Source organism: Monodon monoceros, unplaced genomic scaffold, assembly GCF_005190385.1.
Source record: "Monodon monoceros isolate NGI ecotype Baffin Bay Population unplaced genomic scaffold, NGI_Narwhal_1 Super_Scaffold_3, whole genome shotgun sequence".
Taxonomy (NCBI): domain Eukaryota; kingdom Metazoa; phylum Chordata; class Mammalia; order Artiodactyla; family Monodontidae; genus Monodon; species Monodon monoceros.
Window position 1 is genome coordinate 21,644,098 of NW_021703780.1, and position 26,596 is coordinate 21,670,693.

General features: G+C 38.7%; 1 protein-coding gene across 3 annotated transcripts in view; it reads right to left on the reverse strand.

Moving 5' to 3' along the window:
* Positions 1 to 3,940: 3,940 nt before the first annotated feature.
* SLC17A2 (solute carrier family 17 member 2) overlaps positions 3,941 to 26,596 on the reverse strand; it is a 56,380-nt gene continuing 33,724 nt past the window's right edge. Inside the window, exons 2-12 of one of the 3 annotated variants that reach the window (XM_029243303.1) lie at positions 22,593 to 22,703; positions 20,501 to 20,712; positions 18,426 to 18,659; positions 18,253 to 18,340; positions 10,226 to 10,312; positions 8,751 to 8,869; positions 8,467 to 8,628; positions 7,834 to 7,966; positions 7,601 to 7,748; positions 6,720 to 6,810; positions 3,941 to 5,492 (exon numbers count right to left, since the gene is read on the reverse strand). In XM_029243303.1, the coding sequence (XP_029099136.1) occupies positions 5,358 to 5,492; positions 6,720 to 6,810; positions 7,601 to 7,748; positions 7,834 to 7,966; positions 8,467 to 8,628; positions 8,751 to 8,869; positions 10,226 to 10,312; positions 18,253 to 18,340; positions 18,426 to 18,659; positions 20,501 to 20,712; positions 22,593 to 22,620 (1,437 nt within the window). In that variant the 5' untranslated portion in view covers positions 22,621 to 22,703 and the 3' untranslated portion in view covers positions 3,941 to 5,357. Of the gene's footprint in view, positions 5,493 to 6,719; positions 6,811 to 7,600; positions 7,749 to 7,833; positions 7,967 to 8,466; positions 8,629 to 8,750; positions 8,870 to 10,225; positions 10,313 to 18,252; positions 18,341 to 18,425; positions 18,660 to 20,500; positions 20,713 to 22,592; positions 22,892 to 26,596 lie in introns of those variants that run through there. The other 2 variants (XM_029243306.1, XM_029243304.1) reach the window with 2 other exon arrangements.

The window sequence follows — 26,596 nt, forward strand, 5'->3', positions numbered from 1 at the left end:
AAACTTTTCATCAAAAATAGAAATGACTTGCTTTGTAAATAAAAGAAAATATGAAACATAAAATGAGGAATGACTACAATTAGAATAAATACTTCATGACATGATTTGGTTTTAATAAAAAAGTTTTAACCATCTTATTGTATAATTTATAGCAAATCTAGAAGAAATCACATAACTTTTTTGTCTGAAGATTTTATCGAATATATCTTGAAGCTTTGTACTTTAGGAAAAGATTCCAACTTCATTTGAAAGAACCAGTTCCCTAACCTGCCTTGCTTCAGTTGTTCTGAACTCAGAGCATTCTAACTCTGGCCAATCTCTAATAAGGGCACACACAGCAGACAAGGAAAGGCAGGAAAACCAAAAGCCAGATGAATATTAATCATTAATAGGTAATCCCCAAACCAATATTTGGAAACCATTTGTTTACATTCTAGGTACTGTTCCACAATAAAGTGTGGATGCCTTTTTCTTTTTCAGTGGAAAGAGGGATAGTGCGAACATAGGCATATTTTCAGGCAATTTTAGGAAATAAGTTGGAACTTATGGAAGTTGGGGAAGACCTTGGGAAATGTGTTCATGTGCTTTCAGCACTGAGAAGTCCGTGAAGAAAGCAAAGTAAAAGAAAAGAAAAGAAAAAAAGATACAAGGAAAGAAACTCTTAAGACCACTAGCTGAAAAGCAAATTATTCATAATGTTCAAGGCAACATTGGTTGAAAGTAATTTACACTTTACAACATTTTGGGGAAAGTATGGAATTCCAGGTTAAAGAGCGAATCCTGTACCACTGAGCCTAAATATATCTCTCCTACAAAAGTTAGCTGGCTAACCAGACTTCCTTATTATATTAGACACCAGAAAAGACTTGCAGGAAGTCAATACTGGCTAAGTTAATATTTTAATGTATTAAGTCTCCATAATGATAATGTGGTATATGAAAAAAGAAATTCTCCACGATTATGGGATTCATCCAAGTACCAAGTTCCAAAATAATCTCCACTGAAATATTTTGAGAAGTGGGGGTAGTGTTTATGAAAAGAAGTGTCAGTGGCTAGGGCTAGGCTAAGGTAAGCGAGAGGTGTCCATGGTGCAAAATTAAGGAGATACTCTCAGGTGCCAATCTTGTGCTCGCACGAAATGAGCCTGAGGAAGAGTGCCTCCCTGGGCGCCTGGCTTGCCTCACCCTACTGACCCTGAATTATATCCAAGTAACAGTGACAATTATGATGCTCGATAGAATGCAGTTCTTGTATGCAAAGTACTTAATGCAACACTAATACATTAACTGCAACAAGTTAGGGCAAAATTTCAGAGAACAGCCATGAAAACAAGGGACCGTACTTAGGTGGGATATTCGGATGTCTCAGTGAACCAGTTTCCTCGTTGTATGTAAGGTAGGAGTCAACAATTGCTCTTTTACTCCACAGGTTATTAACTTAAGAAATAATGCGTTTAGGAAACAATAAATTTGGGGTCACAAAACAGTAAAATGTAATCTTCCCACACAAGAGGACTTGGAGCAGAATTCTTCCTCTACGCTTTAAATTCTTTCATAATTAAATAAAAATAAATGAACTCAATATTCAAAACAAAATTTACAGGAAGTAAAACAAAGGGAAATAGGAAGTAAGAATGACAAAAGATAAAGCTACTATATTAGAAAATAAAAGACAAGATCTCTTAGAAATAAATAAATCATAAGTGGTCTAATGAAGAAGCAGAAAAAAAGCACACATGAATCATGTCAGAGGTACAAAAGAAGCTCAAACCTCAGCTACAGAAAAAATGAATATATTGTAAAAAGATAACTGATAAAACATAATTGATAATTATATTTTGCAAATATAATTTAAATTGTGTATAAAATGGATGGTCTTCCAAGATACCTTAAGTTGTCAAAACTGATGGAAGAAAATATAGAACCCCTTAACAGGCCCATACCAATGAGTAAATTAAGAACCTTATCAAAGAACTTTCCTCAAAGTAGCTTTAAGCCTGCATAATTTTACAAACCAATGCTTTCAATCCTTCAGATAATAATAACAAGGATAAAATTTCTGTTCTAGTTAATTTTTTCAGAGTACTGGGGAATAAGGAAAGTTTCCCTTTCTTTTTTTGAAATCAGCATAAGCCCCATATCTAGATATGACACGCACGCATACAGAGCCAGTGTCATATACCAATACAGCAGCCAAAGTCCTAAATAAACTATCAGTGAATCAAATCCTCTGGCTTATCGAAAGGATACTCAAGGAACAGTCTGCTCAACATTAAGAACTATATTAATATAACTCATAATATTTAACAGTCAAAAGAGAAAAAGCAGATCATCTCATTGTTCAATAGATGTCAATAAGCTATTCAAGAAAAGCGAACTAACTCACATTAATGTTAGAAATGAATGTTAGAAAAGAATTGTTAAATCAGAAACAACTCTTTAGGATGGGGGAGATGGGTTAGAGATGCTTCCTATCAACTCAGAATGCATCTATTCTGAAGCCATTAGGAAATGTGAATGGTAACTTTTTCAAACCATCAAATGGAGAAAGATAACTGAAGCGTCTCTGACACACATGTTATTTGTCAGGAATCGATCATAGCAGGTGCTCAGAAAGCCTAGAAGTGCTGAGCCATCATTCTTACCTTTACCACCGATGACAACCAATGCTTCCAGGGACTGGGTTTCTTAGGAAGCCCAAGCTCATTCATTTTGCTGTTTGGGAACTTACACTTTAATCCAAAAGCTGACAACACAGACCATCCTGCTGCCTTCCTTCCTGCTCTGATGCTGGAGGGTCGGGCAAAGGAGGAGGCGAGAGATGATCAGGGAGCACGTGAAAGTAGAGACCACGCCTCCTTCCCAACTGCTCCATTTGTCAGACCTAAGCTGAAAAGAGAGGAGAAACTTTGAAGTGGATGAAACACTGAATTTAAGTAAATGTTTTACTTTTTATATACACAAAAATGTACGAATCATAAATATACACTTTTCACAAAGTAAAAACACCCATGTGACTAGCACCCAAGTAATAGGTCATTACCAGCATCTCAGGAGCCTCCTTGAAGTGCCCCCTTCCACTCCTACTCAAGGGGAATTCCTAACTTGACTTTTAATAGATTAGTTTTGTCCGTTTTTGTTTTTTTTAAAACTATTTAAACTTCTTAAATAAGTTTTTTTTGTCTTCTTTCATTTAAAATTGTGTTTATGAGATCCATCCATGGTGTTGTGTATTGTGGTCTATTTATTCTCATTGCTGTATGAATACACCATAATTTCTTTTTATTCATTGTTCTCTTGACACTTTGTTTGCTGTTGGGCTACTATAAGTAGTGCTCCTATGAACATTGTTGTACATCTTTTTCCAAATATCTATGTACATTTCTAAGTGAAATGTCTAAGTCATTGGAATGTCTAAATTTAGATTTAGGAGATATTGCTAAGAAGATTTCCCCGAGTTCTGATTTATACTTACAGTCATAGGGTGTGAGAATTCCAGTTGCTCCACACCTTGCCAACGTTTGCTGTTTTCCATCTTCTTTTATTTTGTCCTTTCTGTTAGGCATGTAGTGGTATCTCACTGTGGGTTTTTTTTGTTGTTGCTGTTGTTGTTTTTTGTGTGGTATGCGGGCCTCTCACTGTTGTGGCCTCTCCCGTTGCGGAGCACAGGCTGCAGACGCGCAGGCTCAGCGGCGATGGCTCACAGGCCTAGCCGCTCCACGGTATGCGGGATCTTCCCGGACCGGGGCGTGAACCCGTGTCCCCTGCATCGGCAGGCGGACTCTCAACCACTGTGTCACCCGGGAAGCCCTCACTGTGGTTTTGATGTTTATTTATCTAATGTCTAAGGAAGTTGAGCACCGATTTATATGTTTATAGGCCACTTAGAATTTCTCTATTATGAAGTCTTTGTTCAAAATATTTGCCTATTGTGTTGTCTGTTGGGGTTTTTTTTTTTTTGCCTGTATTTAATTTGCCTATATTTAATTTAATTCATTTTATTACTCCTCTCCTTTTTTCTTCATTTTGTTTACTACAAACTCTCCTTCCTCTCTAAATTGTAAATACCCGGAAGACAGAGCCAGAGTGTTCTTACCTCAGTATCACCCTCATAGCCTGTCAATCTGTTTTCTTTAAAGCACCTGCTCAAAAATACCTGTTGATTTGCATTAGGAGATTCTCTTTATCTGCTAAACTAGCTCAAGGCTTTAGTCTCTGTGGTTCTACTTGGCTTCTAAACATGCTAAGTATTTCTCCTCTGGAATAGTTACAGCAAAACTGACATCAGCTCTCTGTGTAGAGACAACCTAGAGGATGTGTTTTAAAGGTTAGGAGACAGAATTAATTCCTGTTGGGGTTGATGATGACTATCTGAGAATCTTGGGCAAATAAGGAAAATCTGAAGAAGGTCAAATGATCTTTTTCAATCCTAAAAAGGAATTTCTCTGATGTGTGATATTGTCCCATGATTTCTTCCATCTTGTTATACCTTCAGTATTCTTCTCCTCCATTTAAGTCTTCATTTCATTTGAAAATGCCTCTGTCATCTTCCTCTAATTTTCATTCTATGGACCAAACTATCTCAATGTCTCTTCTAGAACTGCCCATATTGCTTCCCTTCACATCCATTCTTTTTACATTGTAAGCTTTGCAATTCTATCTTCTCTCTCCCATGATTTTCAATTAGCCTAATTTAATCTTCTCCTTGTCATTTCCTGGTTGTTAATCTCCTGGAACTTAGCTAGGATAAATAAATATCTATTTTGCCTGATGGAAATAATCCTAATGTAAATAATTTTTAAATGGCCCATTTAATTTTAGCATGTGAATTTTAATAGAATGTAACCACATAAATAAACATCCATGTTTCTCAGTGTATAAAAATGTTAATGCTGTGGATTACAGCCTTAAAATTCTGTGCTGAGCTCTAGAACATACAACTCTGGTTCTAGTAGATCTTCTCTGTGTCTATAATCGCCCTCATGAAGGTACTTATCAGTGATTATTTTCACACAGCTTTTTACCTAGTTTCTTACAAAAAGGAAAATTCAAAGGCAACAGGAATTGATGTTTCAAGTTTGTCTAGCAGTTTGTCAACCCTGGCTGCATGTTAGAAATCCTGGGGAGTGTCTAAAAATTAGTGATATCTGGGCTTTATCCCAGACCAATTCATTCAGAATCTCTTGAGTAGAGCCCATTCATCTGTATGTTTTAGAAACTCCCCAGGGAAATCTAACATGTAACCAAAATTGAGAACTGCTGAGCCTATGGCCAGGAATATGAAAAAAGAATGATGATAAGTAAAAAATGTTGAAAAAGTTAATGGTCAGTACTACATTTAAGTCTGCAACTATATCCTCAGAGACGGGTAAGAGTCCTCTCTTTGGCCCAGTGCTGGATTTCTGCTTGTCCAAATGTGAGGTAAAAAACCAGGCCAAACATGTTGACAGCAGCAGCAAGGAAAAAGACATTCCTCCATCCAGACACAGAATCCTGGAGGAAAAAAAAAAAATACACAGAATTATCAGCCTCACAGTTGCTTCTCCACTAGTTCTAGAAATCTTCCATTTTGTATATTGCAACACTGATCACAAAGAATCTAGGGAACAATATGCAATAACCACTGAGCACCTTGAATTCTCAAAGAAGGTTTTATGAAACTGGTGGAAACAAGAGGATGCTAAAATGAACACTGGGTTCTGGCTTGGATGAGCTTTTCTTTAAACCCAAATAAATTAACCTACACTAATGTTTTTCTAGAAATTTTGAAATTTCTTGAAAATATCATTATTACTCATTTTAAATTATTTTAAATTATTACTCATTTTAAATTATGCCTAAAACAACAGCTTTAAGATTTTCACTCTTGTGCTCTCTCTGATTTGTTTTGTTTTTGACTGTTGACATCAATCACACCAACCCTCTGGATGGACATCTCAATATGATGTGAGTTACATTTGGTCTGACTGTATGATTTTCCTCATCCAGCCCTTGTAAGTCACAGTTCATTTCTGGCATTATAGTCAAAGTGGATTCCTAGCAATTTGGTTAAAATCAACCTGAAAATAGATCACCTAGAGATGTATTGAAAACAAAACAAATCTTTTTCTGTAGGTTGGCTCATGTCATCCTGCCATCCCAGCCTGGTTCTGCCTTTGCATCCTCCCTACCAGCCCACACTTGGTACTGAGCAAGCCTCACGGGCTATGCTCCCTGCTTTGTGTCACAGCCTTTCTCTTTCCACCCAAAATTTAACCTTTCTTCAAGCTGGCCTTGGGACCCTTTGAGTTTCCATTTTGTGATTATTTTTAGAAATTGGAATTAATCTGAACAGACTGTTCATAACCTTCCCCTTCTGATCCTGTGTCTTCATCTCTTATCCTTGACATGTATCATTCACTCTGGTCATAATTAAGAGCTGTTTCATACTTTTGTTCCTCTAGGAAGTCATATGTGCTATTTTCTCTGCCTGAACTGCTCATTTTCATTAATCTAATACCTATTCATTTTTAGAAATTCAGCTTTTACTTCTCTTTCCCTGGGAAATGTGAACTACCAGACTCTGATTTAGAGTCCCCTAAGAATAGAGTAATTGTGTTGGCATCCAGGCTTATTTTCCCCATCAGACCATACAATCCTTGAGAACAGAGGCCCTGTTGTGAATCCCCAGTGCCTAAAACAATACCTGCCACTTGCAGGTGTTCAATAAACTGGCCCAACCTGACTGATAAGGAATCCGGTGGCAGTGGAAGAGATGATTCCTGCGATGAGCCCAAATCCCCTTGAGATTCCCATGAGGAAACTTGCATACCTGCGGGGAGATGATTTTATATAGAAAGCTGCCTATCACTTTTCAGCAACTCAATTTTAATGCAGTCCAGCTCTAATAGCAAAGTCATTTAGCCTAACGCAGTTTTTTCTGTTCACTTCAAGCTAGTTAGGGCAATGTCTGTTTGCCAAACCTGAAATCACCTATCCACCGACTCAACAACTAGGAAACAATTCTGTCTCTCAGGAGCCCAGGTTCCCACCCCAGCATCTCAGCGTGGCAGGCAGTTTGCGCAGTGGATGAGACAACATACACTGGACAAACATACACTGGACAGACGGCCTGGGTCCAAATCCTGGCTCTGCCCTTGTGTGACCTCAGGCATGTCACTTAAACTTCTTGTGCCTCAATCATCTCCCTTATAAAGTAAGAATAACAATAGGACATGTAGTTATGCAGACCAGATGTGCTGATACGTGAGAAGTCCTTTGAATAGGATCTGGCTCAGGACAGGTGTATACATATGTGGTAGCTAATATCATCAACACTCTGGAAGCTTTTCCAAAACACGTGTGTGGGTCCTTTCCCAGAACACACAGTCTAATCTCTAGTGGAGAAGCTAAGGGAGTTTCATTTACTTGTTACTGGCCAAGATTGGGCACTGTTTTTCTAAAAACACCTTAGGTCATGGCCACATACTGACATTTCTAGTTATTTGTTATTACTCTGCCATCATTTTGTGCGTGTCAACAACAGGAAGCAGTTGCGAGAAGACTGAGGCCTAAACCTCCAGAAGGGCCTGGGGGAGGGGAACAAACAGGTCAAACCTTACCGGGGAGCGACGTCTAAGGTGTTGATGATGAATCCTGAATCACACAGGTTGCTGGTCCCAGGAATAAGTATCAGCAAAATAATAGTTGTTGTGTAACTGGAAGCCACAAAAGGCAGGGCGACAGCACACAGCGATGGAAGGAGGAGCCCTGGGCAATGGGGACACACCATCAGGAAACTTCTCTGACCATGTGTGGATAAAGGGATTGGTTAACCGAGTCCCCGCATCCTTACCTAGGGATGAAAAGAGTTTTCGGACGGTGATTAATCTGAGAAGCTTCCTGGACAGGAGGAAATCTGCCAACTGACCTCCTAGAATCGTACAACTTGAGGCAGCAATAAAAGGCAGGGAGGACAGAACACCACTCTGAAGGGAGGAAATGTATACAGTAAGTAGTTACAGAGGCGCATATGGCACCAGAGCTTATCAGTTACACAGACCAACCATTAGCCCACCCTCCTGACACTTGGAGTTGCTTTAAGGAAATTAGCATCCTTTTCCACATGAGGAGAACACTTCCTCGGGTAAGAGAGCCAGAACTTGCATTACACTGGTCTCCAGAGAAAAGCACTACTCATTTCCAAGGGAAATTGAAGCATCAGCTAGTATGGCAGCATTGCATAGTGGTTAAGAACACAGATACTGCAGCAGCTCTACCGCTCAGTAATTGTGTAATCCAGGGCAAGTCATCTCCCCTCTGTGTCCCCATTTCTACACCTGTGCGACGGAAATCATTACAATGTCTCTCAATCATCGTGAGGGTTAAATGAGTGGTTATGTGTAAAGTCAGAATGTAGTAGGCAGCACAGAACTGTTTCTTCTTATTGCCATTATCATGTTCATAGAAGTACAGGAAGCATACTCACATCTCTGATGTTGACGTGGAGCACAGAACTGATGTACGTTGGTAGGTAAGTTATGATTATGGTGCATAACCAGAAATGGCTGAAAAAACCCGTGAAAATGGCCCAAAGTGGTAGGCATCTGACCATAGCCTTTATGGGGACAGATCGTCTAGGAGAACTGGACTGAAAGGAAATATCTAATCAGTATGGGTATTAGAACAGGACAGAGGATGCCTCTCCTGAGAGCCCCACACCCTACCCTGGAGATCTCTGCATGGCCCACAGGTAGAAGGGCTGCACTGTACCTGTTGAGCCAGTGAAGACACGATGTGGTCCTTTTCCCTGACGCTTATGCATGGGTGATGCATGGGGTCATCATAAATCACCATGAACCACAGGAGACAGCAGACACAGCCAATGCTACCTGGGAAGCTGGGATCCAATTAGTTTTCAGGTAGATTTGTGTGCTAGGGGAAGGGAATTTCCTCTGAAGTAGCACACATCACCCCAAAACACACATATCAATTCATGGTTGTTCCACCATCATGACCTAAAGTTTCCCACTTCTTCATCTCAACTCATCTACAAATCTCCTTTTGACTAAATGTAGAGTGCCACTTGTCAATGTCAGAGCCCTCTCGACAGAGCAGGAGCATGAACGTACCACTGTATAGCTGATTAGTTACCCTTCAGACTCCAGTGGATATATCGTGGTGTGTCATTAGCAACAACTTCTTAATGCACACATTACTGTCTTATTTTAGAAGATCTGAATAGTCAGGATTGAAGAGAAAAGTATTCATCCATATACAAAACAACCTGCCATAAAATGAGTGTGGCAAGGAAAATTTTCCAACACATTTGCAAAAGACAGTGTTATTTGTATTCAAACAATACATCCATTATGGATTTCCAGAAAAATATTTCTTGACAGTACCTGATCAACATGTGTGGACAAAAATGACCTGGGATTAGCATCATTAATGAGAAAGCCATCTTAGCTGGAACCATATTGAGAATAGAAACTTGTCTCATTGCTGAGATTTGTCACCTGAAGAGGTTCTATGTTAAAAGACTCTGTGGACTAATGTTCTTTAAATTTCCTCTAAATACTGGATTTATCCATTCTTTTATTTATAAAGCTATAAGTCAGGCACTATGACAGTACCAAAGTGATAAAAAAAAATATGGAATGAAGTTCTTGCCTCAGTCATTTCATAATCTAGTGGAGAGGGAGAAGGGGAAATAAATAATTACATGCCAACACAGCCTAGAAAAGAAATTATCAGTAAGCATCATAGAGGACAGAAAGACTTAATCTGATGGGATAAGTCTTGGTAGTCTCCATAGGGAGGTGTACAGTTAATTTGAGCTTTGCAAGATTCACCTGGTAGAAAATAGGTTAAGGGCATCTTGGCAGAAATAATAATTATAATAAAATATGAAGACATATTGAAAATGTGCTTCACCAGCTCTGACATATTAACCATATAGAGCAACTAGACCTGGTGTTTCAGACGTGGTGGCAGAGATTCTACAGAAGATGCCTGGGGTGGGTGTGTGAGGCTACACTCCTGATTTCTCAGAAGTCAGCACCATGCAGATGGTCATCTCTTAGACTAGACTAAGAAATCTACCAATCCTCAACATTCTTCATCATCTCCCATTTAACAATGGACATTTTCTCTCAAATGGGAAGAATGTGGGCGATAGGTAATGTAAGCATAAAAACAAATGCCTGGGAAGTGGAGGTGTTAGGAGATAAGAGAAAGTGACTCACCAAAGATGTAGAAGATAAAAGGCCAGCCCAACGTCTGTGAGATTAGTCCCCCCACACAGAGGATGATGAAGGACCCAAACGCTGCCCCTGAAGAGAAGAGGGATAAAAAACACTGAGGAAAATAGCAAAGGTTGAGACTGAGTGACTTCCCTGGATGTTGTCCCAACAAAGAGGTGGCAGACTTAGAATTACTGGGTGATGAGAGTCTTTCTTCCAGCTCACAGATCTCCCCCAATAAAGTCATGAGAAGTAATCAGAAATAATCAATAATAACAATATGCCACCTGACACTTCAACGGCTCCTTAACTCCAATGTGACCAAATACAAATCCCTTTGTTTGTCATAGACACTCTCTGCAAACATAGCCCACCAGTATTTCCTTATAATTAGAGTTACATTCTGGCAGGGGCAATATGAGGTTGGCAACAGAAAAGGAAACTCTTACAAAAACTAATAAGATAAAGTCCTTGACCTCAAGGGGATTTCAGCCCAGTTGCAGAGAAAAATGTGAACAAAATTCACTATTATAAGTGTAATACAATGTAGACCTTGGAGTCTGAACATATTTTTCAGAGACCCATAATAAGAAATGTATCTTTCATGGCAACACAATATATACACAAATACACACACACACACACACACACACACACACACACTTCAAACAAGAGTTTCATGAATCAATACTTAGTCTTACCGTGTGCAATTCACTCCCAAATTTTCCATTCTATTCTATTCACTTTCATTTTAAAAATACTGGTTTTGACCTACTTAATTGATTTTATGACCCCTTCAATGGGCCCCAATATATGCAATTTGAAAAAAAAGAATGTGGAATATAAATATGATAATAAAACTACAATTTTCTTTGAAAGTATACATGAGAAAATTAAAACTGATGATAAGATTCACAAATTGTTTACATGGGCTAAGAGTAGGATGGATGGAATTTTGGTAAAAGAAGCTGGGAGCAAAAGACCTTCCAGGAAAATGAGCCAGTAGAAATAGAGCCAGAGAGAAGTTAAGTGCAGACTATACATGCTACAATCTGAGCATTGCTTACAGAGGGATGTTGATTGCAAAGGCAGGTTGGGACCAAATGGTAGAGCATCTTTATATCCATGCAATAAGGAGGTCAGTCTTCTGTAATCATGAAGGCACAGACTGAAGATTCCCAAGCAGGTTAGCAAAAATGCCCTGTCTGTGCTTTAGGGAGATAACCTGGCTTTGATGAGAAGTTTGAAGGAAACAAAGCTAGAGGAGAGAGAAGACCAACTGAGCATTTGTAGATAGAGGAGATGCTGACAACTGCAATGGAAAGAGCCACACAGGACAGTGGCTTTGGAGTAAAAATCTGCAGGATGCAGCCATGCATTGGACTGGGGAGTGAGAGGCTTGATGACCCTCAGTTCTGTTCTTCAAGTACACATTCTCAGTGCTACCAGTTGGGGCAAATAGCAATGATGTAGTTATCAAGTCCTTACGATCACAAGCTCTGGTGGGGGAGGGTAGCATGGTGATTGAGAGTGTACACTCTGGGACCAAATTGCTGGGTCTCAAATCTCAGTTCTACCGCCAGCTATTTATTTGTCTCTGGGAAATTTACTTAATCTCTGCATACTTTAATTCCCTCCTTTGTAAAATGAGAGTTAAGATTGGTTCAAGATGGCAGAGTAGAAGGACGTGCTCTCACTCCCTCTTACAAGAACACCAGAATCATGACTAACAGCTGAACAATCATTGACAGGAAGACACTGGAACTCACCAAAAAAGATACCCCACATCCAAAGACAAAGGAGAAGCCACAATGAGATGGTAGGAGGGGTGCAATCACAATAAAATCAAATCCCATAACTGCTGGGTGGGTGACTCACAAACTGGAGAACACTTATACCACAGAAGTCCACCCGCTGGAGTGAAAGTTCTGAGCGCCACGTCAGGCTTCCCAATCTGGGGGTCCGGCAATGGAAGGAGGAATTCCTAGAGAATCAGACTTTGAAGGTTAGCAGGATTTGATTGCAGGACTTCGACAGGACTGGGGGAAACAGCAACTCCACTCTTGGAGGGCACACACAAAGTAGTGTGCACATCGGAAACCAGGGGAAGGAGCAGTGACCCCATAGGAGACTGAAGCAGACATACCTGCTAGTGTTGGAGGGTCTCCTGTAGAGGCAGGGGGTGACTGTGTGTCACCGTGAGTACAAGGACACTGGCAGGAGAAGTTCTGGGAAGTACTCCTTGGTGTGAGCCCTACCAGAGTCTGCCATTAGCCCCACCAAAGAGGCCAAGTAGGCTCCAGTGTTGGGTCACCTCAGGCCAAACAACCAACAGGGAGGGAACCCAGCCCCGCCAATCAGCAGACAAGTGGATTAAAGTTTTACTGAGCTCTGCTCACCAAAGCAACAGCCAGCTCTACCCACCACCAGTCCCTCCCATCAGGAAACTTGCACAAGGCTCTTAGATAGCTTCATCCACCAGAGGGCAGACAACAGAAGCAAGAAGAACTACAATCCTGCAGCCTGTGGAACAAAAACCTCATTCACAGAAAGATAGAGAAGATGAAAAGGCAGAGGACTATGTACCAGATGAAGGAACAAGATAAAACTCCAGAAACACAACTAAATGAAGTGGAGATAGACAACCTTCCAGAAAAAGAATTCAGAATAATGATAGTGAAGATAATCCAGGATCTTGGAAAAAGAATGGAGGCAAAGATCGAGAAGATGCAAGAAATGTTTAACAAAGATTGAGAAGAATTAAAGAACAAACAAACAGAGATGAAGAACACAATAACTGAAGTGAAAAATACACTAGAAGGAATCAATAGCAGAATAACTGAGGCAGAAGAATGGATAAGTGACCTGGAAGACAGAATGGTTGAATTCACTGCTGCAGAACACAATAAAGAAGAAAGAATGAAAAGAAATGAAGAAAGCCTAAGAGACCTCTGGGAAAACATTAAACGCAACAACATTCACATTATAGGGGTCCCAGAAGGAGAAGAGAGAGAGAAAGGACCCGAGAAAATATTTGAAGAGATTATGGTTGAAAACATCCCTAACATGGGAAAGGAAATAGCCACCCAATTCCAGGAAGTGCAGAGAGTCCCATACAGGATAAACCCAAGGAGAAACATGCCGAGACACATAGTAATCAAAGTGGCAAAAATTAAAGACAAAGAAAAATTATTGAAAGCAGCAAGGGAAAAATGACAAATAACATACAAGGGAACTCCCATAAGGTTAACAGCTGATTTCTCAGCAGAAACTCTACAAGCCAGAAGGGAGTGGCATGAAATACTTAAAGTGATGAAAAGGAAGAACCTACAACCAAGATTGCTCTACCCAGCAAGGATCTCATTCAGATTTGATGGAGAAATCAAAAGCTTTACAGACAAGCAAAAGCTAAGAGAATTTAGCACCACCAAACCAGCTCTACAACAAGTGCTAAAGGAACTTCTCTAAGTGGGAAACACAAGATAAGAAAAGGACCTACGAAAACAAACCCAAAACAATTAAGAAAATGGTCATAGGAAAATACATATCAATAATTACCTTAAACGTGAATGGATTAAATGCTCCACCCAAAAGACACAGGCTTGCTGAATGGATACAAAAACAAGACCCATATATAAATGTCTACAAGAGACCCATTCAGACCTAGGGACACATTCAGACTGAAAGTGAGGGGATGGAAAAAGATATTCCATGCAAATGGAAATCACAAGAAAGCTGGAGTAGCAATACTCATATCAGATAAAATAGACTTTAAAATAAAGAATGTTACAAGAGATGAGCAAGGACACTACATAATGATCAAGGGATCAATCCAAGAAGAAAATATAACAATTATAAATATATATACACCCAACATAGGAGCACCTCAATACATAAGGCAACTGCTAACAGCTCTAAAAGAGGAAATTGACAGCAACACAATAATAGTGGGGGACTTTAACACCTCAGTTACACCAATGGACAGATCATCCAGACAGAAAAATAATAAGGAAACACAAGCTTTAAATGACACAATAGACCAGATAGATTTAATTGATATTTATAGGACATTTCATCCAAAACCAGCAGATTACACCTTCTTCTCAAGTGTGCATGGAACCTTCTCCAGGACAGATCACATCTTGGGTCACAAATCAAGCCTCAGTAAATTTAAGAAAATTGAAATCATATCAAGCATCTTTTCTGACCACAATGCTATGAGATTAGAAATCAATTACAGGGGAAAAAAAAACGTAAAAAGCACAACCACATGGAGGCTAAACAATACGTTACTAAATAACCAAGAGATCACTGAAGAAATCAAAGAGGGAACCAAAAAATACCTAGAGACAAATAACAATGAAAACACGATGATCCAAAACCTATGGGATGCAGCAAAAGCAGTTCTAAGAGGGAAGTTTACAGCTATACAAGCCTACCTCAACAAATGAGAAAAATCTCAAATAAACAATCTAACCTTACACCTAAAGGAACTAGAAAAAGAAGAACAAACAAAACTCAAAGTTAGCAGAAGGAAAGAAATCATAAAGATCAGAGCAGAAATAAATGAAATAGAAAAGAAGAAAACAATAGCAAAGATCAATAAAACTAAAAGCTGGTTCTTTGAGAAGATAAACAAAAATGATAAACTTTTAGCCAGACTCAAGAAAAAGAGGGAGAGGACTCAAATCAATAAAATTAGAAATGAAAACGGAGAAGTTACAACAGACACCACAGAAATACAAAGCATCAAAAGAGACTACTACAAGCAACTCTATGCCAATAAAATGGACAACCTGGAAAAAATGGACAAATTCTTAGAAAGGTATAACCTTCCAAGACTGAACCAGGAAGAAATAGAAAATATGAACAGATCAATCACAAGTAATGAAACTGAAACTGTCATTAAAAATCTTCTAACACACAAAAGTCCAGGACCAGATGGCTTCACAGGTGAATTCTATCAAACATTTAGAGAAGAGCTGACACGCATCCTTCTCAAACTCTTCCAAAAAATTTCGGAGGAAGGAACACTCCCAAACTCCTTCTATGAGGCCACCATCACCCTGATACCAAAACCAGACAAAGATGTCACAAAAAAAGAAAATTACAGACCAATATCACTGATGAATATAGATGCAAAAATCCTCAACAAAAGACTACCAAACAGAATCCAACAACACATTAAAAGGATCATACGCCATGATCAAGTGGGATTTATCCCAGAGATGCAAGGATTCTTCAGTATATGCAAATCAATCAATGTGATACCCCATATTAACAAATTGGAGAAGAAAAACCATATGATCTTCTCAATAGATGCAGAAAAAGCTTTTGACAAAATTCAACACCCATTTATGATAAAAACTCTACAGAAAGTGGGCATAGAGGGAGTCTACTCAACATAATAAAGGCCATGTATGACAAACCCACAGCAAACATCATTCTCAATGGTGAAAAACTGAAAGCACTTCCTCTAAGATCAGGAACAAGACAAGGTGTCCATTCTCGCCACTATTATTCAACATAGTTTTGGAAGTCCTAGCCACGGCAATCAGAGAAGAAAAAGAAATAAAAGGAATACAATTTGGAAAAGAAGAAGTAAAACTGACACTGTTTGCAGATGCCATGATACTATACACAGAGAATCCTAAAGATGCCACCAGAAAACTACTAGAGCTAATCAATGAATTTGGTAAAGTTGCAGGATACAAAATTAATGCACTGAAATCTCTTGCATTCCTATACACTAATGATGAAAAATCTGAAAGAGAAATTAAGGAAACACTCCCATTTACCATTGCAACAGAAAGAATAAAATACCTAGGAATAAACCTACCTAGGGAGACAAAAGACCTGTATGCAGAAAACTATAAGACACTGATGAAAGAAATTAAAGATGATACCAACAAATGGAGAGATATTCCATGTTCTTGGATTGGAAGAATCAATACTGTGAAAATGACTATACTACCCAAAGCAATCTACAGATTCAATGCAATCCCTATCAAATTACCAATAGCATTTTTTACAGAACTGGAACAAAAAAATCTTAAAATTTGTATGGAGACACAAAAGACCCCAAATAGCCAAAGCAGTCTTGAGGGAAAAAAATGGAACTGGAGGAATCAGATTCCCTGGCTTCAGACTATACTACAAAGCTACAGTAATCAAGACAATATGGTACTGGCACAAAAACAGAAATATAGATCAATGGAACAGGATAGAAAGCCTAGAGATAAACCCACGCACCTATGGTCAACTAATCTATGACAAAGGAGGCAAGGATATACAATGGAGAAAAGACAGTCTCTTCAATAAGTGGTGCTGGGAAAACTGGACAGCTACATGTAAAAGAATGAAATTAGAACACTCCCTAACACCATACACAAAAATAAACTCAAAATGGGTTAGAGACCTAAATATAAGACCAGACACTATAAAACTCTTAGAGGAAAACATAGGAAGAACACTCTTTGACATAAATCACAGCAAGATCTTTTTTGATCCACCTCCTAGAGTAATGGAAATAAAAACAAAAATAAACAAGTGGGACCTAATGAAACTTAAAACCTTTGGCAACGCCAAGGAAACTGCAAACAAGATGAAATGACAACCCTCAGAAAGGGAAAAAATATTTGCAAACGAATCAATGGACAAAGGATTAATCTCCAAAATATATAAACAGCTCACTCAGCTCAATATTAAAAAAACAAACAACCCAATCAGAAAATGGGCAGAAGGCCTAAATAGACATTTCTTCAAAGAGGACATAAAGATGGCCAAGAAGCACATGAAAAGCTGCTGAACATCACTAATTACTAGAGAAATGTAAATCAAAACTACAATGAGGTATCACATCACACCAGTTAGAATGGGCACCATCAGAAAATCTACAAACAACAAATACTGGAGAGGGTGTGGAGAAAAGGGAACCCTCTTGCACTGTTGGTGGGAATGTAAATTGATACAGCCCATATGGAGAACAGTATGGAGGTTCCTTAAAAAAACTAAACATAGAACTACCATACGACCCAGCAATCCCAGTAGTGGGCATATACCCTGAGAAAACCATAATTCAAAAAGACACATGCACCCCAATGTTCACTGCTGCGCCGTTTACAATAGCCAGGTCATGGAAGCAACCTAAATGCCCACTGACAGACGAATGGATAAAGAAGATGTGGTACATGCATACAATGGAATATTACTCAGCCAATAAAGGAATGAAATTGAGTCATTTGTTAGAGACGTGGATGAATCTAGAGAGTGTCAAACCGAGTGAAGTAAGTCAGAAAGAGAAAAACAAATATTGTATATTAATGCATATATGTGGAACCTAGAAAAATGGTACAGATGAACTGGTTTGCAGGGCAGAAATAGAGACACAGATGTAGAGAACAAACATATGGACACCAAGGGGGGAAAGCAGTGGGGGGTGGGGGGTGGTGGTGTAATGAATTGGGAGATTGGGATTGACATGTATACACTGATGTGTATAAAATGGATGACTAACAAGAACTTGCTGTATAAAAAAATAAATAAAATAAATTTAAAAGAAAAGAAAATGAGAGTTAAAAATTATCTTCAAAGGGATATTGTGAATATTAGCTCCGAAGAGTAAAGAACTCAGAATAATGTGGGCTCTTGAAACTCTACTTTCCAGACTGATTTATCTCCTTACCACTGATAGTCTTAATTCTCATTTGCATATCTTTGCTAAAATGGTGTTTATACAGTTTACTTGTTTGTTTTTTTTTTTCTATTTTTGCAAATTCTTAAAGTTCTAAAGTTTCCCCTACAGTGCTTTTCTGACTACCCTCACAATGCTCAATGGTCTTTTCTGCTTCTGAGTCTTAGTGGCTCTACAGCACAGATGTATCTGTCTTATTTGTTATGTGACTGTCTTACATTGTTGAATATTTTTACAGCACTTTTCTCCCTGTTCCCCAAACCATCCTATGCATAGAAGGAAAGATGTAATAGGGTGAAGCAGATTACAAAGTTGTGATCTATATGCATATCCTTACCTGATCCCGCAATGCTGGTGAGCTTGCTTCGTTCAAGTGGGGGAGCCCATTTTGCCCAAATTGTAAACTGACCTGTCCATGCCATTCCCTGAAATGAAAATCATTAAGACTCTTGATCTCTAGTAGAATTCAGGAATCCATATCCCACACAGAATGAGAAAGTAACCGGCTACCTGGGCCATGCCCTGGACTGTCCGAATCACAATAACCAGAATCACTCCAAAGTCAGCAGCCAGTGGTGTAAAGAGGGTGAGAAGGGAGGAGATCAGCAAACCAGCACCAAGCATCTGCTTTGCTCCAAATATCCCTGCTAAATAGCCACTTGGGATCAGAGTCAGTATTATCCCATAGCTGATGGAGCTAAAGATGATACCCTGAGTCTCTGGGCTCCATTCATATACAGAGGCCTGGGGGGAAAAAAAGGAAAATTCTTTGCTAAGAATTTCTTTTATAAAAATTCTATTTTATAGCCAGAGCTGCTTGGGGTTTTGACCCTCCTATAAAATATCAATTTTGGCTTTCCTCCATTTTTTACCAAACAAATATTCCACCTTTTCCAAACAACCAATTATATCTCTAATTTGCTCCTCTCAGAGGGAGAAAAAAATAGAGAAATGAAGAAGAAAAGGAAAAAAAAATAGAGAAATGAAGAAGAAAAGAGATAAATAAATGATTACATAGGTAGTTGATAGGAAGATGTAAATGAAATATAGTGAAAGAGCTTCTTTTAACTATTTTGGTTCTAGTAAATAAGTCAGGTGACATGCTGACTCTCATTTTAAAAAATAAGGAAAACACATCTTTACTGAATGCTTATCAAAATTAGTCCCTAAAATCAAGTTTAGGAATCATGGTCTGCCCTGGCAGACCTATGTGTCCTAAGACACATATTACACATTAATAAGATCACATTTTCTTCTGATGTAACCCAATAAATAATTTTGGTAGACCACTAGATACATGGCATCATGGTATAAATTGAAGTAAAGAGCCAAACAATGTAAAATATGAAATATTTTGTCCACTTAAAATAACTATAAATAATACAAGATATATGACTCATGTCAGAATTCAAGTTTGAGGATGAACGGCGGTAAAATAGGGACTTTAAGAAGAGGGAAGAACAATTTTGGGAAGGTCCCAGGAAGGAAGAAGTACTTGAACCATTCTTTGAAGAATGCCTATGATTTGTGTAAAGAGAAATAGGAAAACTCATTCTTATTGAAGAAAAACAGCAAAAGTGGACTTGCAGTATTTGGAATGATACCCAGTGAAACTAACCAGGACTCTAACTTGCTCAGAGCAAAGACTCTCCCTGGGTCATTGATAGCAGAAATGAGTGTGCTGAGAAGTGGGCCCAGGTTCTGGAGAAGTACAGCATCTCAAGAGAGGAGTTCGTGACTTGAAGGTATTCTGGATTCTTGAGCACAGGTGTGTGAATGTGTAGAATGAATGATGGAAGAAAGACTGGAGACAGAGAGGTCATTATAAATAAGCTGGCTCCAAGGTAACAAAATCATAAAATATGAGGATGACTTTAGAAATGTAAAATAAATGTTAGTTTAAAGAAAAAATTTAAATGGGTTATAATCATGATTCTTATACAAATAAAAAATGAACATGTAATAAAGATTTTGTTTAACTCATTGATTAATGGGGGAATTGGTAAGATGTTACAACTGGCCCAAAGGAGAATTCAAAGACCCACACATTTATAAGTGGGAAGTAATGCTGAAATAGATTTTAAATATATAGCAAAACTGGCTTATTTAACTGAGAGGCAAGTGGAGGAGAGTAGCAATTGATTTTTCTCAGAACAAAATTCATTTGCAGAGCTATGGGCAAGAATCATTTGCATTACTATTTATTATATAGAACTTACTGAGTTGTAAAATGGCTCAAAGACTATGAAAAGTACAGAGACCTGCTTAAAATCAGGCAGAAGGATGTGCTTAGATACATCCTAGTGCCTAGTTTTTCATTGAAGATACCCAGTAGTCTATTCCTTTCTAGAAGTGTTCACAATTTTTTCCTATAGTCCCTACCCCCAACCTTGTAATCATAATAATCTCAGTGAGACTATTTTAATCACAGAGGTAAGCAATATCTCAAAGAAAAATACTTCCAGTCCTTTTTAGTTTGCCACTGAAAATTCATGCTTCTATATGCCACAGAATCAAGATACAATTCTTCCTTTCAAACTGGGTTTTCCCTCTCAACAAAGAGCCTTGTTCTCCATTATACTTACTCCTGAATTAAACTCCTTGGTGGATCTGTTGGAGTGATTGAGGGTGAATGCAAGAGGTCTTTCTGTGGAGGCATTGAATAAACCAGGCTGCTGAGTGCTATTCACCATGGCAATGATTGCAATGCTCAGACTCACACGCTGGGTTATCACGGTAAAGTTTGAGAAGTGCATGATGAGAGCCAGTCCATAGCGTAATGAACAGAATTCAGGAACTAGAGAATAACACAGATGTCTGCAGTGAGTATCCTGACTGAGATCACCTTCTTTCCATTTCTCCCACTGCTAAGTCTGAGAAAACTACAGATGATTTCATGCAGTCCCACTATCTTTTTTCACCGAAATAATCATAACTACAACCCTTCTTTGTCATATTCTTTAGTTGGCTTCAAGACAATAAATCGGGGATCTTACCATAAAGTAAAACAAATACGGCCTTTTTTCAGAGGTGTGGGAAGCAGATGAAAATATAACAAAAATTAAATGAAGGCATTTATGTCACATTGTTCCAAAATAAAGTGAATGAGGAAGATGGGGAAGAGCCAGTCACAGAACCTGAGTCTCCTAGTCTCAAGTCTGTGGTCCCATCTGTTTTGCGTATTCATCTATCATAAAGCTTGAAAGTTTATACTTAGAGACCTGCCTTTGAATTAAGCTAACATCCAAAGGTTCTCTTTTATTTATTTTATTTTTTTAAATTCATGCTCATGGCTAATTCGAAATTTTCTGCTATTTCTTTTTTTTTTCTTTTTTTTTTTTTTGAAGATGTTGGGGGTAGGAGTTTTTTAATTAATTTATTTATTTTTGCTGTGTTGGGTCTTCTTTTCTGTGTGAGGGCTTTCTCTAGTTGCTGCAAGCGGGCGCCACTCTTCATTGCGGTGCGCGGGCCTCTCACTATCATGGCCTCTCTTGTTGTGGAGCACAGGCTCCAGACGCGCAGGCTCAGTAGTTGTGGCTCACGGACCTAGCTGCTCCGCGGCATGTGGGATCCTCCCATACCAGGGCTCGAACCCGTGTCCCCTGCATTAGCAGGCAGATTCTCAACCACTGGGCCACCGGGGAAGCCCCAAGGGCTCTCTTTTAAAATACCTGATATATAGTGTATAAATGAGCACAACCACTAACTCCTTAGTGTAATGTTCACTTGGAAGTATTTTTGTTGTATGTCACTAGGCTCTGCCTTCACATATATTCAGCTTAAAAAAAAACTAATATGGGGAGCCATTTTTACTGTTTGTAGGTGATACGGTACTGGAGGAACTGTCATTCTGTTACAAGAGCAACACATTCTTTTAGGTCCCTGTGAAGTAGAACAATGGGCCTATATTGAAAGGGTTCCCATGTGAATGATGGATTAAATTTTTTTGCACATTTGGAGAAATGGGACTAAAGAGCAACAAAGAGAGAACCTGTGAAGAAACAGATAAACCTATAAAATATATATATATAATGGGAGAAATAATTTTTAATGGCCAAATAGGCTCAGGGATGAGATTTGGTTGCCTGCAAAAGAATTATTTCCCTGTTACTGGAGGTTTCCAAAGCTCATGGGAAATAACCAGCTACATAGCAAAGATATTGTAGCAGGAACTCATATATGGGTTAGGGGTTTGTTTAAAATGACTTTTTCTGGACTCATTCCATTCCTTATGTCCTGGGATTCAGTGATCATTTGACGTAATTTCTCATAGATACCTCATTGGGGCTCCCTAAGGAAAAAGTAGCAGGTAACAGAATGAGGGGCTGGATCTGGTCCAATGTTATACTGGGAGAATCTCCACAACAGGGAGGCTTGATAAAAAACAAAGGAGAAGGAATGGAGAACGAGGATGTGGAAATAAAACTTCCACTCTTCCATAAGGTAGCCTGCAAATACAAGATGTGACTTGGGACTTCCCCGGTGGTCCAGTGGTTAAGACTCCATGCTCCCGATGCAGGGGGGCCCAGGTTCGATCTCTGGTCAGGGAACTAGAGTCCGCATGCCGCAACTAAAGGTCTTGAGTGCCGCAACTAAGACCCGGTGCAGCCAAATAAATAAATTTTAAAGAAAAAGAGAGAGAGAGAGAGAGAGAGAGAGAGAGATATGTGGCTTTACCTTTCCTAGTGGAAGGCTTCTCATCCATTTGGCTCCTCTGGGAAATGGTACCACACTTTGTGGGGGAGATTCCCTCTGCCCTGAATCTCTTTTACCACGACGGGCTTTTATCTATGGGGAAGAAGAACAATCCAAAACAAGACGCACAAATAATTTTCTCGTGTTAATGTTGCATTCTCTCATCATCAATGAAAGTTTTGACCCAACACAGGTATATGATTTACATTTTGCAGTACGCTTCCTTATTGCTATGCTTACGGAGGACTCTATTTTTATAAGAAATCTGACTAAGTCCCAGCTAAGTGACATAGAGCTAGTCATTTAAATTCTCTAATTGGCCATTTCCTTGTCTGTTCAATAAAAATAAATCTCCTTTCTGAGTGGTGCTGCAAGAACTGAATGAGAAAATTGCAAACCACAGAGAACCACGCAAAGGTAAGGCATATTATGGTTTGAAGCAAGGTCAGAAGACAGGAAATTAAGCCCAAGAGCTGGGGAGGAAAGTTCCAGAGCAGCCCTTTCTTTCATCTTGACCATGTTTCTGTACATCTTTCTGTACAACCAGAACAATGTCCCATGGTTCCTTCTTTGAACGTGAAGAATGACATTGCATAACACATATATATAATACTAATAGTATTTAATGGTTTAAAATGTTTATTCTTGTCTTTGCTAACACAATTTGGACACTTTACTGGGCTGAAAAGTTCTTCAAATCACCTGAATGAGGGCTTTCTACCATAATTATGAATAAATCCAGCTACTTGACAGGTAAAGAGAATTCATGACCTCGAAATGGACGTGTCTAATTTGATACCTGTACCCCAATATTTGGGGATTCATACATTTATTTCTTCTAGGTACAATCCTCATGCTAAGAATATCCTAAGTTTCGCAGTCATTCCTAAACTGAAGCATCCATGACCTCACAGACACATGTACCAAGCTTATACTGCATCACTCAAAGCTTTGCATTCTTTCTGCACATAAATTTAACAAGACTTATCTGCACACTTAAGAATGGAGGATGGAGGATCATAATGAAAGAGACAGGTGAAGAATTTTGTTCAAAACTATTCTTTGCAGTATTATTACAACATAATAGTGGAGACAAATTAACCTAACCATAAGGGTTTGGTGAGTCAATTTTAATAGATTCTTATAGTGGACTTTATTAAAATAATGTTTTCAAAGATATGGAATAATATTAAGGAAATGCCTGTACTCTAGTATACAGAACAAGCACTATGCCTATGTTGATACACGCACATCCAAGAAGAGAGAAATGGATTCACACAAGTGCCAGCAATGGCTATTTCTGGGTTGCAGAACACACTGTGGTCACATAATTCTTTATGATTTTCCATATTTATCAAGTGATTTTTTTAAACAATTAGTAGTTATTTTATACTCAGTGTCTTTGAAGGAACAATAATTAGGCTTCATAAAGCCAGTCAGGGTAGTTTTCTGCTTGCCAAATGGCTCTAGAATTATGAGAACAAGGTCACCCCATCTGAGTTTTGAAATTTTCTTTTTTTGTTACAATGTACCCAAATAGATGCCCAGTTGCCGACAAGAGAATGTCAGCACCAGGAAGCATGTTGGCTTTTGCTGTGCTTTTTTTAAAACATCTTTACTGGAGTATAATTGCTTTACAATGGTGTGTTAGTTTCTGCTTTATAACAAAGTGAATCAGCTATACATATACATATATCACCATACCTCCTCCCTCTTGCATCTCCCTCACACCCTCCCTATCCCACACCTCTAGGTGGTCACAAAGCAGTGAGCTGATCTACCTGTGCTATGTGGCTGCCTCCCACTAGCTATCTATTTTACATTTGGTAGTGTATATATATCAATGCTACTCTCTCACTTCGTCCCATCTTACACTTCCTCCTCCCTGTGTCCTCAAGTCCATTCTCTACATCTGCGTCTTTATTCCTGTCCTGCCCCTACATTCTTCAGAACCTTTTTTTTTTTTTAGATTCCATATATATGTGTTAGCACATGGTATTTGTTTTTCTCTAAATGACTTATTTCACTCTGTATGACAGACTCCAGGTCCATCCACCTCACTACAAATAACTCAATTTTGTTCCTTTTTATGGCTGAGTAATATTCCATTGTATATATGTGCCACATCTTCTTTCTCCACTCATCTGTCGATGGACACTTAGGTTGCTTCTATGTCCTGGCTATTGTAAACAGAGCTGCACTGAACATTGTGGTACATGACTCTTTTTGAATTATGGTTTTCTCAGGGTATATGCCCAGTAGTGGGATTGCTGGGTCGTATGGTAGTTCTATTTTTAGTTTTTTAAGGACTCCATACTGTTCTCCATAGTGGCTGTATCAATTTACATTCCCACCAACAGTGCAAGAGGGTTCCCTTTTCTCCACACCCTCTCCTGCATTTATTGTTTGTCGATGTTTTGATGATGGCCATTCTGACTGGTGTGAGGTGATACCTCATTGTAGTTTTTATTTTATTTATTTATTTTTTACATCTTTATTGGAGTATAAGTGCTTTACAATGGTGTGTTAGTTTCTGCTTTATCACAAAGTGAATCAGTTATACATATACATATATCCCCATATCTCTTCGCTCTTGCATTTCCCACCCTCCCACCCTCCCTGTCCCACCCTTCTAGGTGGTCACAAAGCACTGAGCTGATCTACCTGTGCTATCCAGGAAGCAACCTAAATGTCCATCAACAGATGAATGGATAAAGAAGATGTGGCTCATTGTAGTTTTGATTTGCATTTCTCTAATGATTAGTGAGAAATCATTAATGATGTTGAGCATTCTTTCATGTGTTTGTTGGCAATCTGTATATCTTCTTTGGAGAAATGTCTATTTAGGTCCTTTGCCCATTTTTGGATTGGGTTGTTTGTTTTTTGATATTGAGCTGCATGAGCTGCTTGTAAATTTTGGAGATTAATCCTTTGTCAGTTGCTTCATTTGCAAATATTTTCTCCCATTCTGAGGGTTGTCTTTTCGTCTTTTTTATGGTTTCCTTTGCTGTGCAAAGCTTTTAAGTTCCATTTATTCCCATTTGTTTATTTTTGCTTTTATTTCCATTTCTCTAGGAGGTAGGTCAAAAAGTTTTGCTGTGCTTTGGAAGGCTTTCCAGTCCTGCTAACATCTGGATGATATCAGGAGTTCAGTTCAGGGCTCTACACTCAGATCTTAGCTGAAGAAACGGGAGCGGCCACCTGGTTGACCCGGAGTTTGGACCATTTTCTATTTGATCTCTCTTGTTATGTAAGATCCCAAGACTTGGCAGAAGGCGATTTTTCAACTGTACACTCAGCTACAAGTACTTGTACTCCAATGAAGGGTTTCCCACCAACCTCTCCAACCAATCTGACAAACATTGAGCTCTAGAGCTGAAAGAGACTTGGAGATTCTCTGACCCAACTGTTCTTTTTTTTTTTTTTTATGAGGAGATTGATGTGCAGAATGCTTGAAAAGTTGCTTCGAGTCACAGAGTATACTGAGTCAGCACCAGGTCTCCCGATGCCCAGACTACTGCTTTTTTCTATCTATTAATACTACTTCCTCTTTATGGGCATATTTTAAGCACAAGCTTAAAATACAATTGGGTAGTTTCATTTTAAGGTATTCCAGATAGGAATTTATATGATTTTAAGTTAAGGTTTTTTTTAAAAAATTGAGGTATAGTTGATTTACAATATTATATTAGTTTCAGGTGTACAGCATAGTGATTCAGTATTTTTGCAGATTATACTCCATTCTAAGTTATTACAAGATAATTGCCATAATTCCCTCTGCTCTACAGTATACCCTTGTTGCTTATCTATGATTTTAAATTAAGTTTTAATCATTTATTCCAGAAGGAAATTTGATGATGAAAATACTTTCAGGTTGAGCTTTGAATATTTAAAAAAAAAAAAAGACTACTCTTTCTTGCTTTTTTTTTGGCGGTATGTGGGCCTCTCACTGTTGTGGCCTCTCCCGTTGCGGAGCACAGGTTCCG